Below are 18726 nucleotides of genomic sequence, written 5' to 3'. Positions count from 1 at the left end.
AGTTCTGAAGTAAATCAGAGTAAGGATTTTTTTATTCTCAGAAAAGGAGATTAGACAAGACCATAGAAAAGACAGTATGTATATGAACATTCAATGTACATTCTGTGTTCTATATAGGTGTCCATGAAAAGAGCATGGCAATAAGGGAACATCTAGAGGGAGGGAGAAAGGGGAGGAGGGCCAACTTGGGGGCAGGGAGAAGGAAGGAGACAGGAGCTTTAGGCTTACAAGTACTTTATGCTGACTTTTAAAAGTTTTCTAGACATCGATCTAATTGGTAGCAAAGTAGAGTAATTAAGAGTACAGACCCCAAAGCCATACTGTCCAGGGTTTAAATCTCTGTCTGCCACCTAATAGCTGTGTGACCCTGGGGGAAGTTACTTAACTTCTCTGTGCCTCAGTTGTTGGTTTTAAAAGAATCTATAAAATGGAAGTAATTACAGTATCTACTTCATAGGTTGTTAGGAGGAATAAATGAGTCTATATATGTGGGGCTTTAAATAGTTCTTGCTATCTAGGATATGTTAGCTATTATTAAGTCCTTTGAATTTAATCTATGTTCAGGAACTTTTATCTGTTTTAATGGTCCAATATTAAAAATTGAATTTTATTTATTGAGTAGCTCTGTTTGTAACAGACTTCTACCTTGACCAAAGACAGTTATTTGATACAATGCTATTTAATCCAATGCCTAGCAGTAATGATGGATTTTTCAATAAACATGTGCTGAAAGATTGAAGAAAGGAATGAAGGAATGAATAATGCTAATGTTTATTGGGTGCTTACTGTGTGTCAAGCATTCTACTAAGAGCTTCACAAACATTTTTGTTTGAACTTCATATGTTTAAGCCTACATATATAACAACTGTATGTACTCACTAATATTATGCCCATTTTACAGATGAGGAAATTAATGCCCTGTGATTTGAATAACTTGCCCAAAGCCTCAGAGGCAGTGAGAGCTGGGATAAAAAACTGAGTACAGGGCAAAGCTCTTAGTCAATACACTTAACTGGCCCTACTTTATGAATAATCTCTGAGGGGTGGTTTATAAAAGGGACTTAGGGACCCTGGTTTTTCAATTTTAGTTCTTACTGATGGGTCTTTTCCTAACATATAACTCACACTTTTTTTTTTAAAGAATTTATTTATTCGTTTGAGAGAGAGCAAGAGACCTCACAAGAGTGGGGGTGGGGGCAGGGCAGAGGGAGAAGCAGACTCCCTGCTGACTGGGGAGCCCAACACAGAACTTGATCCCAGGACCCGGGGACCATGACCTGAGCTGAAGGCAGATGCTTAACCAACTGAGCCACCCAGGCACCCCTAATATGCACTTTTCTGTCTTCATCAGCTTCTCGCGGGGTCTTTTTTGGCCTCATCATTATATCATGCATTTTGTCAATGCTACTGAAGACCATTGGAGAATTGGGCCAGTTTGCTCAGCTTTGAAAAACCCCCAAACTTTTATACTATTTTTATTTTATTTTTGTTTATTTGCTATAATTCTTCCCCTCCTTCTGTTATTTGCTCTTACTCTGGACTACTATAAGTGTATCTTTAATGTTTGCATATAATTTTAAGTCGATGGCTCTGAGTGGAGGTGTGGGGAGGGCCTGAGTACAGATCTACAGAAAAACAAAAACAAGACTAGCTACCATGAAGTGATTGTTGATTTGGGGGCAGGCATTTTTTCAGGTCCATTATATACATTGTCTTATTAATTTTGATGACTCCAAAAAGCAGTTAGCATTATTCCCCTTTCAGATGAGAAAGTTGGTTTGGGAAAGTGAAATAATTTCCCCAGGATCTTAGAGCCAGTAGGTCATAAAGACAAGACAAAAAAAAAACCCACATTTGTCTGAAGCCACAGCTCAAGAACTGTCCCTTATATTGCGCTGTTTGTCCTGTTCTGCTTTTGGAACTGAAGGAGTCCAAGGGCCTTGAATGCAGAATTGTAGAAAGAGATTCAAAGGTGGCAGATAAGCAGGGGCAGTTTATTAGTAAAGGCCTCATAAGCAGCCAGGTACTACAGGGGCCAGATACAATCATAGCTATGTTCTCTGGAGACATTTAAAGAATTTTTTTTTTTTTTAAATCTTTCTCATTCAGTTTATTTATTCAGGAAATTTTTTGAGTATGTCAGTCACTGGGTTCTTGGTTATACTGAATAATTGAAATTGCTAGAAGTCTGCCCTGAGCAATCTTCTCAAAATAAAGCCTTTTTTCCCCAATTGTTTAAAAATCTTTATTTGATATAACTCTAAGTATCTTTGAAGATAGCACACTGGATTATTAATAACTGGTTCATGGAATTATTCTGTCAGTGAAACTGTGACTTTTAACAGCTGATAACAGTACTTTAGTAGAAGCACTATCTTTTTAAAAATGAATTTTCACTTTGCAATTGATCTGTATTCCTAATGGGTTGAATTCAACATCGATGCTTAGAATGCTGCTTGCGTTCAGGTTACAACTGATGGGAATGTGCTGAGACAGAGGACAGAGTCTGAGCATCAAGAATTTGCAAGCTTGAAGGACAGAGATTAGAGCTGAGGAGTCCTAGTAAGAAAGTGGCAACCCTGTTCTGTAGGATCAGGGGCCTCTACTTGCTAAGAAAGGATTGAAAGGGGACTGATGAGAGATTGCCCTTGAGGAATTATGCAGACAAGAAGCCCAAGGCCTTAACACATGGCTCTAATGCCAGACTAGAATTTGAGTACTACGTTCTATATTTGCTTCTTAGTCTCTGCAGCTTGGCAACCTCAGATGAGTTCAAAGACATAGCTCACGGTCTACTTCTCCTAGGAAGCTTTCTGACACACATTTCCTTTATCTGAGCTTTTATAGCATTCATAGTCTGTACCACATGATCTGACACTTAATTGTATACATGCTTGCATTTCTTGGAGATTGTTTCTTATATTTTTAGCTCCCTTACCAGTAGATTGTAAGTTCTTGAAGGCAACAATCAAATATAAATGTCTTTGGTGGCCCTCACGGTTAAGTGTTGTAAGGGCTAGCTAAGAGGGTCAATATATTCTTTTTTTTAAAGATTTTATTTATTTATTTGACGGAGAGAGACACAGTGAGAGAGGGAACACAAGCAGGGGGAGCGGGAGAGGGAGAAGCAAGCTCCCCGCCAAGCAAGGAGCCTGATGTGGGGCTCCATCCCAGGACCCTGGGATCATGACCTGAGCCGAAGGCAGACGCTTAACAACTGAGCCACCCAGGCGCCCCAAGGGTCAATATATTCTTAAGTGCTTGCAGAAAAAATATTTGAATGCCATTAGCAATTTATTTTATTTTATTTTTTAAAGATTTTATTTATTTATTCATGAGAGACAGAGAGAGAGAGAGAGGCAGAGGGAGAAGCAGGCTCCCAAGGAGCAGGGAGCCCGATGCGGGACTCGATCCCAGGACCCTGGGATCACGACCTGAGCCGAAGGCAGATGCCCAACCATCTGAGCCACCCAGGCGCCCGCCATTAGCAATTTAAAATACATTCCACATGAGATATGAATGGTTTTCTTTTAAGAAAGATGTGTCTATTTTGGTCCATAAAACATGCTATAGAGTCTATATTATTTTTCTATTATATTTATGAGTTATTTATTTATTGATTTGTTATGAAATGCACATTATAGCAGAGCTAACAAATATTTCAATAAAATTCTAGTCCGGTTGCTAATTATAATATTCATTATAATACTAGTATAATTATCAGGCGGATTTCTCATTTATAACATAGGGAGGAGTCCTATGTTTTCTTAGTTTGTCCAACTTCCTACTGCTTTACAATTGTTTTGCTTTACAGAAGTTTTCCCTGGAGAATTTTATTACCATGAACTTCTACTTTGCTAATTTGTTCTCATTCATAATGCAAGAGCCATAAATGCTATTCACATTTCCCAATTTTTTAGGTGGAGTGGATTCCTCCTTTGTGCTGTTGCAATGTTTCTTGTGATATTCCCAATGTTTACTTTTCCAAAAAAGCTTCCTCCTCGACACAAAAAGAAAAATAAAAAATTTTCTGCTGATATTGTTAGTGATGATGATGTTATGAAGGAGAAGTCAAACAATAGTGAACAAGTGGACAAAAAAGTTTCTTCTTTGGGATTTGGAAAGAATGTCAAAGGTAAAGTATATCTTTTGAGTAAATACGTGCACGACATTTTATTTTATTTTGTTTTGTTTTTATTTTTTTTTTGCACACAGTTATTTTAGATCAGTGCTACTCAAAGTGTGGACCCAGGTCAGTTCTGCCCCAGCAACTGTTACTGGCCTGTGACAAGATAAGTACTGAAATTTTGAGTAAGCCTTGAGAAACTTTTAAAGAAATTTGACAGTAATTTTATGCCTATTGAATCTAATAATAATAATAATAAACTGGGCTTCCATTTTGTGCACTTAAAAAAACTCATTTTCTTATAATTCATTTTTAATATATTTTGCAGAAGTATCAGTACATGATAGACTGGAAATATTAATTTAAAAATGGTTCTTCATCACAGATTGTTTGAGAAGCACTGATTGAGATCCTAAAGATACAGATTTTAAATATGTCATTTACTGTAATGAGAGATGTCTGAGTTTTAAAATACTGCATTCTATGATGAATGGTTTGTTTCAAGGGCATGGTGGGTTTGGTAGTGTGGCCAGATCCTTACCTAAATATAAAACCTACCACTAGACAGCAATCTCATTCAACAGTGGCTCTGTCAGATGCTTGTAAGTGTTCATAGAGAAGACTAGCCAAGAAATGGGCCTCTAAACGTCCAGAAAGTTTCAGTGATGTGTACTTGTCTATTTTTTCATTTTTATTTGTCGTAAAAACAAGAACTTTATTAAAACTAGGTTAGGCATTCTCAAACCTAAACAATTTAATTTTAACCAGGCAATATTTGTTCAGTGTTCATTATATCTGTTGAGTGACACAATAAGTCTGTCTAAATCCAAGAAACCTATAATGCCACACTCCCATTAATTTCAGCCTATTTCCTAAATTCCCTGAATTGATTTTTTTTTTGAAATTATGAAGCATAATATTTATCAAGTGCTTGCACCACTCAAGGTTGTTTTAGGTAAAATTTACCCAGGCACATTATCATCTCACTTTGACTATATAAACACTGAGGCCAAAGAGGAACCTTTCAGGCCTAGAAGGAAGTTACTAATATATTATGGAACTGTCCCTGCAGCCAAAGAAAAATAATGGTTAGATTGGACTATTTTTAAGACTGTATTTGTTTAGAGCAAGTGAAGTTACTTTTCTTTGAAATTGTTCCTTCCCAATTAAGTTTTAGATCTGTTTCCCCTACTCGCCCTCCCCTACCCATTGTTTTGTGACAATGTGTACTTTTGGAACTGCAAAAATTACTTCTGCTCTAATACCATCAAGGATTCCTTGGATGCTAGTGTGACCTGAGCTCCTACCACCTGGACCACCATCTTTCTTGGATGTCTTATGGATCATAAAGTCTATTACCAAAGGAGTAATTTTTTTTTTTTTTACAACTCGATTAAGAGCAAGATTGATATTAAAGAATTTACAATACAGGAGTAGACTTATAGTTTTAATTTATGAAGAATATAAAGTAGACTCAAGGAGAGAAATACAGACCTAGGTAAGCTAAAATTGTATACTTTATAGCTTGAGGGTAAATGGCTTGAATGTGAAATATATGCCCTGTTGGATAGTTGAGAAAAGGAAGAGAAGGCTGATATCAAACACCAACCACAGATGTGACTATAGATGGGAATGGCGTTCCTTTGGAGGATAAAGTGTAGACAATGATGTTAATGCCCCGTCTACCTCTGGGACCTGACTGTCTTCAGGGCGGAGGCCTGCTGACCGCTGGTACCTGCCTGAAGGACTATAGGTCTTCCTTGCCTGAAGGTCTCCTTTTGCCCAAAGGTTTTCTTTCTGGGCTGGGAAGCCTCTTGGCTCCTGCTCAAGGCTGGCATCGAGTGCCAAGGAATTAACACTCTCCCACCCCCACACACAGCAGTCTTAACCACTGGCTGATGAACACCCCAGCTTCCCCATTTGATGGGTGAGACAGTTTGAGTTCTATTTCTACATCCCTTGTAGGCTGCTTTTGCTTCCTGTGCATCACGTTCGCACTCCCTGAACAGCGTTTTCTGAGCCTCCCAAATAAACTGCGTGGACTTGAATCTTTGACTCAGGACCTACTTCTGGAGGGAAGCACACTTAGGCATGTGGGTTCAAAAGCCATCATGGAATTTTAAGATTGTTTTTCCAAATTGAATCTATATACTGTTTTATTGTATATCATCTTGTACTGCTAGGGATTTCTCTTCTCCATCTTTTCTATGCTCAATATGATAGATTAGGATATTTTCTCTTAAAGGAAAGAATAAGAAGAGTCTTTTAGCAGTGATGGGTAGTTGGTCTATAAAGTGTTTCCTTTCTGATTTTCCTGTCAGTGTTTCTGATGTATTCTCAGCTTTATCATCCTATGCCTTCATTATGATGACTGATCTCACTTCTGCCTCTAAATCTCCTGATTAGGAACAGAGCTGTTCATTTTTTACTTTCACTTGCACTGAATTCTCTAATGTATCTAGACTGGACTTTCAAGAGCCACTTTCTCCTGTTAGAAAAGAATCCTGTTTTAATGAGAGTATATAGTGCAAATGTTTCACTAAAAATGATTCAAATGATGTTGATGATATAGAAATAATATTCAGTTAGAATATTTAAAATAAATTCATATTTATCTTGCACTTACTGATTTCCTCCAGATTATGTAATACCTATCACCTATAGGAAATGACAGTCTAATATTTAATCTGGTTTTCAAGAGGACAAATTAAATCTCTGGGAGTCATTCAACTGTTGACATAATTTTTTATTATAAAATTGAGATTCATCATTAAGGCCTTGAAATGAAGAATGGTTGCTAAGGTTTCATTTTGAATTAAATCTGAGTTTGATTCTCAGATTCTTTTTTCCTCTTTTTTTCATATTTGAAATTTGGATACCAGTATTAGCTTCTTCAGAGAGGAGGTGGCAGGATATCTAAGTTAATAACTCATACTTCCTTAAAAAAATGATTTGGGCCATACAAATCCACTCTCTGCCTCCACATTTTAATGATAGACATTGGGAAAATCTGACTCAGTGTTTCTAGATTCTTATTATAAATTATGCAGGAATAAGACTGTTTTAAAACACCACAAAGGAGAGATAGAATTTTTAGTGTGTCTGAATCACCTTTCCATAAAGAGATTAGCATTGATCGCATCAAATCTTACCAATAAAAATAAACACTTAAAATATTTAACTGGATCAATTTTCCTGAGGTTTGAGGTCCAGCATTTTAAAAGTCTTCCAAATTTAGCTGGATATCTTCCTAAATAGAAAACTTTTGGTGGCCATTAATCATAAGAAACATTTTATTTTTGTATCCACTTTTAATCTTTTAGCTGCTTAGCATTATTAGTTAGCATAAAATATAACAGATTTTTCTCTGTTAGACTTTTTTTTTTTTAAGATTTTATTTATTTATTTGACAGAGAGCGACACAGCGAGGGAGGGAACACAAGCAGGGGGAGTGGGAGAGGGAGAAGCAGGCTTCCCGCGGAGCAGGGAGCCCAATGCGGGGCTCGATCCCAGGACCCTGGGATCATGACCTGAGCTGAAGGCAGACGCTTAACGACTGAGCCACCCAGGTGCCCCTCTGTTAGACTTTTGTCTGTGTTAGACTGCAATATGTTTATAATCCTAACTGAATAAAATAGTTAACTCTGAGATGAGCAGGGAGCCCGATGCAGGGCTCGATCCCAGGACCCCGGGATCGTAACTTGAGCCGAAGGCAGACGCTTAACCAACTGAGCCACCCAGGTGCCCCTCTCCAAAGCATCGTATCTCCTGCCTTCCTCTGTTTTTCTCCTTAGTATATCACTATCTAACATACCATATATTTTACTTATCTTATTGTTGTCTCCACAGTGAGAAAGTAAGCCCCATGAAGGCAAGGATATTTTATGCACCATATTCCCTGATGAATTTATACCACCTTATAGATAATCAATATTTGATGAATGAATTATTGAAGAAGGAGGGGTTGTGTCTATAGGATGTGGCAACTGATATGGGGATAATGGGGAGGGTAGGTATCAAAGGTGGTTTCAGGATTTCAACCTCAGATAATGGGGAAAGGAACTAGTTGAGTGGGACAGAAGGAATAAATTCCAGATTTGAGTTGCCCAAGAACATCCAGAACTATTGCATGTGGCTTTTTGCTAAGTGTTTTAAAACTGGTATAGTATGGAATATGTTGTGGTCAATCCTTGACTCAGCAAAGAGGGATCACCAAAGCCAGGTGCCTAGTCTATGGTGTCTTAGCTCTCTTGATATTGTCTTTGCTCCCTTGCTGAATTACAGTTTGGTTTTATGTTTGCAGCTTTTATTGAGCTGTTGCTTGAATTCCCCATATTTGCCGTAGGAACATGCTCACTGCCCTTTATATAAAATCCTATTTTTTGAGAACAGTGGTTCTCAAACTTTGGCCACCTAGGAAGCACCCCAAGGGCTTCTTAAAACTCAGAGCGCTGGGCCCTGGCCCACAGTATTCAAGTCAGGAGGCCTGGGGTGTGGCCTGAGTATTTGCATTTTTATTTTTAATTTTATTTATCTATTTATTTAATTTTAGTGAGGGAGGGGGGAGGGGCAGAGGGCAAGAGAGAATCCTAAGCAGGCTCCAGGCCCGGGGCGGGGCCCGAAGCGGGACTCAATCTCACTACCCTGGGATCATGACCTGAACCGAAATCAAGAGTTGGATACTTAACTGACTGAGCCACCCAGGTGCCCTTTTTAAATTGAAATTTTAATTAATTAATTTTATTTATTAAAAAATTTTTTTTTGTATTTGCATTTTTAAAAACTACTCAGGTGATACTGATGCTGGCAATTCAGGGACCACATTATGAGAACCACTGCTCTAGAACATAGAGAGGAAAAGCAATTTGATTGTTTCTGCTAATGATGATTATATAACTTTTTGCTTTGGTGGCCAGGAAACTGAGTCAAATTTGAAGCCCAGCAAGGATTCTTACAGTCATACTTCATTCTTTGTTTCTGGTTTGATGTCGTGCTGTGTTTACATCTTTTCTGGCTCTGGTTCTTCATTTCATTCTTCTATTACATTTATTTTGTTGTATGTATGATATCTTGTGGGAAGCTGAACCTTTAGATTTGGACCTGCAGCTTAGGAGGTAAATGCTAACATGCCTAGCAAAGAATTCCTGAAAAAGAAAGCACTTTCTTTATATTCCGTGCAAACTGTGGGGTTACTCATCAACTCATCAGCATAGTATCTACTTAGAAAGCTATGTAGGAAAATACTCATTGGTGCTAGATTTAAACAAGCAGAATAGTACTTGGCCAGCGACCACGAATGATGTACTTTGGGCTTTGACAACTGCTGTTTCTGTCCCCTGCCTGTAGGTAAGTGGCTGAGGAGCTTCATGTGCTGGCCCAGAGGTGACTGATGTGCAAGATCACCTAGTTCCTTCTGCTCTTTTATTGGCAAGCAGGGAATGCCATTTGCCAGTGTGTTCTGGAGGGGAGAGAAAAATTGCAACACTTTTATGGAGACTTGTGAGCAGGGAACACAGGGGTGGTCATTAGTTTCTAAGAGAATGAACAGATAATGGGGACACTTGGGCTGTTTGTTGGCCATGTTACATATGAGCACAACGTTGGTTTTGCTTTTACAGAAAGTTGTGACTAAAAATTATTTGATGCTCCTGGATAACAGGGGTCAAAAAATTGCATTTACTTTGTGCCCATGAAATATACAGGATGGTGCAAGACTTCCAGGCCATACAGGAAGTTATTGGAATTTTCACTGCATGGGGATGGTATGTTTCCATCAGTTTTTTGATGTACCAGAAGGCTTTAAAGTATACAAATAAGAACAAAAATATTAGGGGTGGAAGGACATATTAAATACTTTTAGAAAGTAGTTGCAAAAGAAGGGAATCAAGGAATTTTGTGGAAAGGTGGTAAGAGAAGTGGCTCTATAATTTTTACCCACAGATTTTAGTTTATGGAGGTGACTGAATCATGACATGCAGAGGTCAATGCCATTGAAAGAAGGATTTATTACTTGCATTTCCCAAGAGAAGAGGGCACATTGGGCTGCAAGGGAAGCACCAGGCTTTGGTCAGGAAACAGAAGACGAGTGAGGGGAAAGCCAAGGTCAGACGCCTGTGGGGGTTTCCATAGGAAAGAAAAGGCAGGGCAGAGTCAACAGCTTACAACTGGCTGGTCTGTGTCATTTCAGTGGGCTTTCGGCTGTGGAGGTGGTCTGGTTGTGTGGTACCCGGCCCTGGGTGATGTAGGATGGGGACAATACTGGCTGGGTGTGTGAGAGCACGGTAAGGAGGTGGTTGAGACTATATACTCAGGACTGGATAGTTTGCATGTAAAACTTGCGCTCTCAGCTGACCCTTGCTATCTCTACGTCTTGGTAGTCTAGTCTCTTCCCAGCCAGCAAGATTTTTAAGATGTCAAAGCATTATAAAATACTGAAAAATTAAAAAATATGATTAATATAAAAGCTTATATGTTACAGCCAAAGCATACACTCACCTGGCCTGACTCCACTATTATTATCATATGGTGTTTTCTCCACCTTTCTTTACCATGTTCCTTCTCCTCACCTTCCAGGGGCCTTTCTGGAGCTCTTGAGGCTGGGGCTTTGGGTCCCGCCCATGTACTTTGAAAAGCACTCTGTATTTTGGCACATATTGTTCTATTTTATAACTTAATAAATATCCCAACCTTTTATATAACAATGACCCCCACGCTGGTGTTTCCATTTTTACTCTTGGTCGCTTTCTCTGTGCCTACTGTAAATTCTATGCCTTGTTTGACTTAGTCCGTTTAAGCTGTCTAGATCTGATTCTTCAATTGATACTTCCCTCAAATTTTACTTTCATTTAAGAAATCAGCATCATCTAAGATGTTTAGGAAAGGACTAGACTGTTCTCCCCAAATCCTTCCTTTTCTTTCCCCTCAAAGATTATTTATTTGAGAGAGGGAGTGGGTAGAGGGACTGTAGATTAAAGATTAAAGAGAGAATCTTTAAGCCTACTCCACTCTGAGTGTGGAGCCTGCCGCGGGGCTCGATCTCACGACCCTGAGATCATGACCTGAGGAAAAACCAAGAGTCTGATGCTTAACCGACTGTGCCCCCCAGGCCCCCCCCACAAATCCTTCTAATTATTGAGATAGATCGCTGACAATATCTACCTTAAGAAAACGTCTCTCTTTCTTTCTTTGTTTCTTTTTCTCTTTCACAAATATCTTTTTTGAGCAACAGCTACAGGACAAGGACCTGGGAGGTAGAAAGGAAAATTGACATAATAAAATATAAGTTTTAAAATGGAGGTATGTATATTCTAAGAAAGGCTGAAGGAACAGGAGGAAGGAATTTCTAAGTTAGCTGACTGAATCAGGGAAGACTTGTCTTGGAAGATGACATATTGTTGCTTTCTTTTAAAATTGTGGAGTGTTCGGTTTGGTTTTTTAAAATATAAAAGTAATACATGTTCATCGTAGAAAACTTAGAAAGTACATAAAGATATAAAGAATAAAATAAAAATGCATTCCAGTATCATTCCTCAACATAAATGCTTAAATTATTTTTATAACAAAAAGTATATTTTGAAACTAGATAGATGTGGTGGTTGCACATTGTGAATGTACTGAATGCCCCTGAATTTTTTGCTTTAAAATAACTTTATGTTATGTGAATTTTACCTCAGTAAATTATTTTTGAAAAGGTATTTATTTTACTTGAATTTAGACATAAGGAAAATAAACTGAATAGGCTATAATCTTCAGATAAATCTTTTTTTTTCCACAAGAAGAAGTATTATGTCCAAAAATAGCTATGTCAGCGCCTGGGTGGCTCAGTTGGTTAAGCGACTGCCTTCGGCTCAGGTCATGATCCTGGAGTCCCGGGATCGAGTCCCGCATCGGGCTCCCTGCTCAGCGGGGAGTCTGCTTCTCCCTCTGACCCTCCCCCCTCTTGTGCTCTCTGTCTCTCATTCTCTCTCTCTCTAATAAATAAATAAAATCTTTAAAAAAAAAAAGAAAAGTATTAACAGTGGTTAGTATGTTTGTTTGGTTTTTAATGTTTATCATTTATATTTGGAAGTAATGTTAGTTTCCAGGTAATAAAATTTAGTCAACAACTTGATAGAACAATTCATCTATTTTTTATAGTAATAAAACCACTATTCCTCATCCCACTCCCAATTTAAATAAAAAAATAGGTGGCAAAAGAACAAAATTGAAATCTATGTCTACTTCGTAAAGGTCCTTCAGAAGAACATAACAGAGAAAAGCTGGTGTGGAAGGATAATGTCAGCAAAAACAAACACCACAACACATCATAGGGAAGGAATGTTCCTGCAACCAAAAAAAGATCAGAAAATAAATAGAAGGCCTAAAAATATACCAAAACAAATTCACAGATAGATATTATCATTCATAATTGTGACTTTGAATCTTGAAGAGAATGTCAAATTATGCTATGGATTTTCCAGTAATACCAGTTAATACATACAAAATATTTAAAGTTTTGTTGCTTTAAGAGGCAATTGCCCAGTTATCTGAAAAATTCAAGCATTCCAAACACCTCTTTTCCCCAGATATACTGGATGAATGAAATATTGTATATTTCCTCTGTCTCTGGTTAGCATTTTATTGTTTCTTTAATGGAATTTTTGGTTTATAATCCGATCTAAATCCTTGTAGGATTCTTTAGCTCCAGAAAACCATGGACCGCCCTTTATCTTAGGAGGAAGAAATTAGGCATCTTTGGAATAGATTTCATTTTCTCACAAGTATATGGATATTGTTTTAGTACAAATTGTTGCTGTGGTGTTACAATGAACGTTAATAAATAAATAAATACATTCCAAAGTGTTCCTACAAAATACCAGATGCATGCTGGGAGCTGAAGATATACAGATTTACCAAAGTCCTGCTTTTATAGCATTTACACTCTCTTGAAAGAAACAAACAGGTAAACACACGCAGCTATTGAAGACTTCATGAGTAACAGTATGAACTGCATGCCATGGGAGCACAGAGGAGAAGCACCTGGCTGAAGGGGCTGTCTCCTACAGATTCGATGGATGAGCTTGACATTTGCTAAGCAGACTTGTGGGGGAATACAGTAAATAGTAGAGACAAGAAAGACCATGGCCATGTAGGGAGCTTATGGTGGGAATCACAGAACTTCAGAACCGCAAGGGTGGACAGCAACCCTGTCTTGCGGGCCTTGCAAATGAAGCCAAGTTCTGGGCAGCTGGACCTTCTTCCCATTTTCTTGGTCATTCTCTCTGTCAGCATATCTTTTTCAAATATATCATTATGTAAAAAAGTCTGTTTCCGTAGTTTAAGACGACAAAAAGGCATGACAGTTGCTTTCAGTTTGTAAAGGACAGAAGCAAGTTGAAGCCCCCTGAGATACTGGGGTTCTAGCGTAAGGCTCTCTCGCGAGCCCCTGGCAGCTCTGGGAATGTGTTCCTTGCTTCGGGACCCACAGCCACCCTGGATACTCAATTGCAGGCTGATGCTCAGTTCCTTTTCCTTACTTAAGTTCTCACTCAAATCTTCATATGCACAGCCTAATTCACTGTGTGTCACGTGTCAACAGTAAGGGACACGAAGTAAAGGGCTTGGCCAGTCTGTGTTCATGTAGGGTGTCCCAGGCCTCTCATGTCTGCAGGGCTGCTTTCTGGAAGCACCTCTGAGTCCAGCCTCCTTTCCTGGTGCAATCAGCTCGTTTTGAGAAATCCGGTCACACGCTACAAACCTTGCTATGTCAGCATAAGGAGCCACTGAAAGGTGACTTTCAGGGTGGCAGTGCCACACAGACCTCTCTCCAGAATAGGATTCATTTTACACCAGACTAAATGTATTACCAATGATTTTCTCCCTTTGCCCACTTTAAAAGCTGACTGCCACCTTTCAGTTTTTATGAAACCCAGGCTTACTTAAAGCTTTACTCTTCCAAACAAAAACTTTATTTTAAATTGATCCTTCAAGTTGTAGACTTATTTTATGAATGAGCATAAAACATTCCCACATGCTGGAGCACGCTTGCCTGATGGGCAGAAACTTACCCACCTATCATCCCTGTTGTCTCCTCTTAAGCTATGAGCCACGAGGCTTTGGAGAACGAGAAACTATGGTCTCTGCCCTTGCTGAGACCATCCTTGATCAGCTTCCACAGGAACTCAGTCACACTGCACATCTCAGATTTTCTGAAGCATTGACTAAAGGTTTGCAAGGTCAAGCGGAGGGGGCAGGGGGACTACATCAAATTTATTATAGTGTATCCCTGTTATGATGGGCGTGCAACTCAACATCTGGTCTGGTGCGGTCTGGGGTCACCTGCACTGCTGTGGATGTGCACATGGGAACGAGCAAGGGATCTGCCAGTGACAGCAACACTTTTTTTTTTTAATTTTTAGTTAAATTCCAACTAGCCAACATACAGTGCGATGCTAATTCCACGTGTACAACCCAGTGATGCAACACCCCGTGCTCATCACAAGTGCTCTCCTTAAGTAACACTTCTTTTAAAAGTGATTTCTATGTGTTGCCTATCTTCTATTACATTCTACTGAAATTTGGTGCTTTGTATTGCGTTCTTTTCCTACTTTACTAATGTTTAAGGCATTTCTGGTTTTAGTGTCAGTTTGCCCTTTTGAATTTGTAAGATTTTGTAGCATTAAATGATAAAAAAATGACAGTCATTATCATTATTTTATCTCTCCTTCACCAGGCTTTTTACCGCATTTTTTATTTTACAATGACAGTTATAAATGACACGAAGAAACTTATCTAAAATATATTCTGCAGCATAAATTTAGATATTTGACTGCCACTGTATGGATTTAGCTTAGATTTTTAAAACTTTGTGTTTTTGGAATTATTTTGAATTTACGTAAAAGCCACAGACAGCACACAGAGCTCCTGTGTACCCTGTACTTCAGTTCTCCAGTTGTTAATGTTTCTGACCCTCCTGAGAAGTCACAGACATGATGCTCTGCTGCCCTATCCTCCTTCAGTGTGGTTTCCTAGGTACAAGGACATTGTCCTACGTGACCACAGGGCAGCCATCCAAACCCGGAAATTAACATTGATCCAGTGCAACCTTCTAGACCACAAGCCCAATTCAAACTTCATCAGTGATTTCAACAATGCCCTTTATGTCCAAATTCAATTCACAGACCACATGTTGTATTTCGTTGGGGTGTATTTTAGTCTTCTTCAATCTGGATCAGTTTCTCATATTTCCTTATTTTTATGATCTTGACCTTTTTAAAAAGTATAAGGTGATAACTTTATAGAGTGTCCCTCAGTTTGGGTTTGATGATGTCGCCTCCTGATTTATGCACTTGGTGGGCATACCACTGAAATGAGGCTATAGTCCAGTGCCTTGTAACAGAAGCTATATAATGCTAATATCCCTGTGAACTTTTATCTCTTGAAGATTGTATCTACCAGGTTTTTGTACTCTAAAGTTAATAAATATATTGCAGTTCTAAATCCATAAGTAATTTATAAGTGTTTTATGGGGAAGTACTTTGAAGCCATGCAAATCCAGTTGATTCTCATTTGTGGGTAGTTGTGTTCTATAAAGTCACATGAACATTGAGTTAGCGAATACAGAAGCATTGCTCTAGGGAAGACACAGGATTGGATTCCTGTCACAACATAATCATCAACCAATCAACACATAACCTTGTTTTATGTATGTTTCTGTTTTAAGACTCTTTATTCAATATATATTGTTTGTTCATTAACATTGAACCTACGGCCAACTAGCAGTATGGCTCATGCCTGAAGGAAGTGTATCTAACACATGTATTTTCTCTACATGGCACATCACAGCCTCTTAGGAAAGCTAGACAGCATTTCAGCACTATATCTGAGGGCCATTTGAAACAGGGAAATCACTGAAAACACAAAAATGCTAAAAATATGACAGTGTCTTGTGAAAAGGACACTTGCTTGCAGCATGAAAGCTGACAAAGGAAGACAGTGTGAGATGCCTCATGAAATCTTAGCCAAGAAAGTGTGTGTCCTACAACTTAAATTTTTTTGTCACTTGGTGCAAGTCCTTGAATGGCTACCCCCTGTGAGTATTGATTTGGGGGTTACACATAAATTGTAGCAAGTGGGCAAATTTGAAAATACTAAATCTGTAAATAATGAGGATTGACTGTATCTTGTTTCTATTAAACTTTCACTTACCACTTTTAGCATCTGTTGACCTTAAATTGCTTCATATTTAACTATTTGGGATTCTTCAAACTGTCTTTGGTGTGTCCTTCTGACATGTCCCCATCATTCTCTGAGCATTTTACTTTCTTGTTTAACAAGATTTCCCGGGCTCATCTTGTATTTTCTCTGCCTCAGCTCTGAAGTTAGACATTTCTCCAAGGAGCTCTGGTTCCTTTGAGTGGAAAATGGCCTTTAGATACCAAGCACCGGGTGCTAGGTGTGCTCATTGTTATTAGGGTGTTATAACTTCTAAACTGTGTAGTAGACAGAATTAGGAAATATATGCATGTACACACACTCACACATATCTATCATGTCATCTTTATCCATCTATTGTCTATCATCATATCTATCAATCACATTCTATCTGTCAGTCTGTCTGATCTATCAATCTGATCTATCAATCATATTCTATCTGTCAGTCTGTCTGATCTGTCAATCTGATCTATCAATCATATTCTGTCAGTCTGTCTGATCTGTCAATCTGATCTATCAATCATATTCTGTCAGTCTGTCTGATCTGTCAATCTGATCTATCAATCATATTGTCAGTCTGTCTGATCTGTCAATCTGATCTATCAATCGTATTCTATCTGTCAGTCTGATCTGTCAATCTGATCTATCAATCATATTCTGTCAGTCTGTCTGATCTGTCAATCTGATCTATCAATCATATTCTGTCAGTCTGTCTGATCTGTCAATCTGATCTATCAATCATTCTGTCAGTCTGTCTGATCTGTCAATCTGATCTATCAATCATATTCTATCTGTCAGTCTGTCTGATCTGTCAATCTGATCTATCAATCATATTCTGTCAGTCTGTCTGATCTGTCAATCTGATCTATCAATCATTCTATCTGTCAGTCTGTCTGATCTGTCAATCTGATCTATCAATCATATTCTGTCAGTCTGATCTGTCAATCTGATCTATCAATCATATTCTATCTGTCAGTCTGTCTGATCTGTCAATCTGATCTATCAATCATATTCTGTCAGTCTGTCTGTCTATCCTGCCCATCTATCCCATAACTTCATACCATTACCTTCAGTTGCAATCTGATATCTAACTATCCTTTGTCCATATTTGTAACTCCCTTCTCTGGCCATTAGAAACCTGACTGCCATTAGTTTCAATGGACTCACTTAACTCTTGTATTTAAACCAGCTCCCAGCCCCACCTGCCAAAGACACAAGCCTGGATATCTGGCCCTTTGTTCCTGCAGGGCATGTATGCTGAAGGTTTAGCTCCAACAAAGGGAAGGAGGAAGGTGGAAGAAAGGAGGAAGCTAACTTAAAGTTGTTGACTTTCAACTTTTGCTAAATTCTTCTTAAATAACACCAGTTTTTTTTTATTTATTTATGAAAGAGAAGACAAATATTACATATATTTTTAGTTAGCTTTGAAATTAAAGGGCTATTTAGCACACCAAATGCGTATAAAGGAAAAATCAAGTTTTCTATAACTAGTATCTTTTTTTTTAAAGTTTATTTATTTAAGTAATCTCTACACCCAACGTGGGACTGGAACTCACGACCCTGAGATCAAAAGTTACATGCTCTTCCGCTCTTCTGACTGAGCCAGCCAGGCGCCCCTATAACTAGTATCTTTTATTTATTTATTTATTTTAAAGATTTTATTTATTTGCGAGAGAGAGAATGAGAGAGAGCATGAGAGGGAAGAGGGTCAGAGGGAGAAGCAGACCCCCCGCTGAGCAGGGAGCCCGATGTGGGACTCGATCCCTGGACTCCAGGATCATGACCTGAGCCGAAGGCAGTTGCTTAACCAACTGAGCCACCCAGGCACCCTAACTAGTATCTTTTAAAACATTCATGTGAGACATATGTTATTTTCTTGGATTAAAAAAATTTATTGTATAATTTCACCAGATGTTTTAGATTCAACAACATTTAAATTTAATATACCAAGTAAACTTAATTTGAATCTTCAAATGTTGATAGAAAATCTTCTGATTTTTAAATTTTATTTATTATTTTAATTTTTTTTATGTTTTATATATTTTTTTAAGTAGGCTCCACACCCAATGTGGGGCTTGAACTCATGACCCCAAGATTAAGAGTCCCATGCTTTACTGACTGAGCCAGCCAGGCATTCCTCTAATTTTTAAATTTTAGATCTATTGATTTGCATATTTATAAGAGAATATTGGGTAATTTTATGAAGTAGTTTATTTTTTTTTTTCTGGTGTGTATGTCCATGTTAAAAAATGAAGTATGCATCTTAATTTTTTTAAATGTTCATTTAAACTTTAAATGATCAAATTAAGATATAGAACATTAAAATTAATTTACATTTTAAAATGATTAGCAAATAGTCTTGACTTCCTAAGTTTTAAATTCTGGTGTATAGGTCATAAATTATAGCT

General features: G+C 38.1%; 1 protein-coding gene across 5 annotated transcripts in view; it reads left to right on the top strand.

Annotated features, from left to right (window-relative positions):
• Positions 1-18726, top strand: part of SLCO5A1 (solute carrier organic anion transporter family member 5A1) — a 313993-nt gene that overhangs the window by 215180 nt on the left and 80087 nt on the right. For all 5 annotated transcript variants that reach the window (XR_003521575.2, XM_035727091.1, XM_027603033.2 and 2 more), the window contains one exon: positions 3921-4135. Coding sequence is in view for 4 of the 5 variants with exons in the window: in XM_035727091.1 (XP_035582984.1) it covers positions 3921-4135 (215 nt within the window). In the remaining variant the exon portion in view is untranslated. The remainder of the gene's footprint in view (positions 1-3920; positions 4136-18726) is intronic.

The sequence above is a fragment of the Zalophus californianus genome, chromosome 4 (genome assembly GCF_009762305.2).
Source record: "Zalophus californianus isolate mZalCal1 chromosome 4, mZalCal1.pri.v2, whole genome shotgun sequence".
NCBI lineage: Eukaryota > Metazoa > Chordata > Mammalia > Carnivora > Otariidae > Zalophus > Zalophus californianus.
The sequence above is the reverse complement of the archived record's forward strand: the minus strand, read 5'-3'. Positions and strand labels throughout refer to the sequence as shown.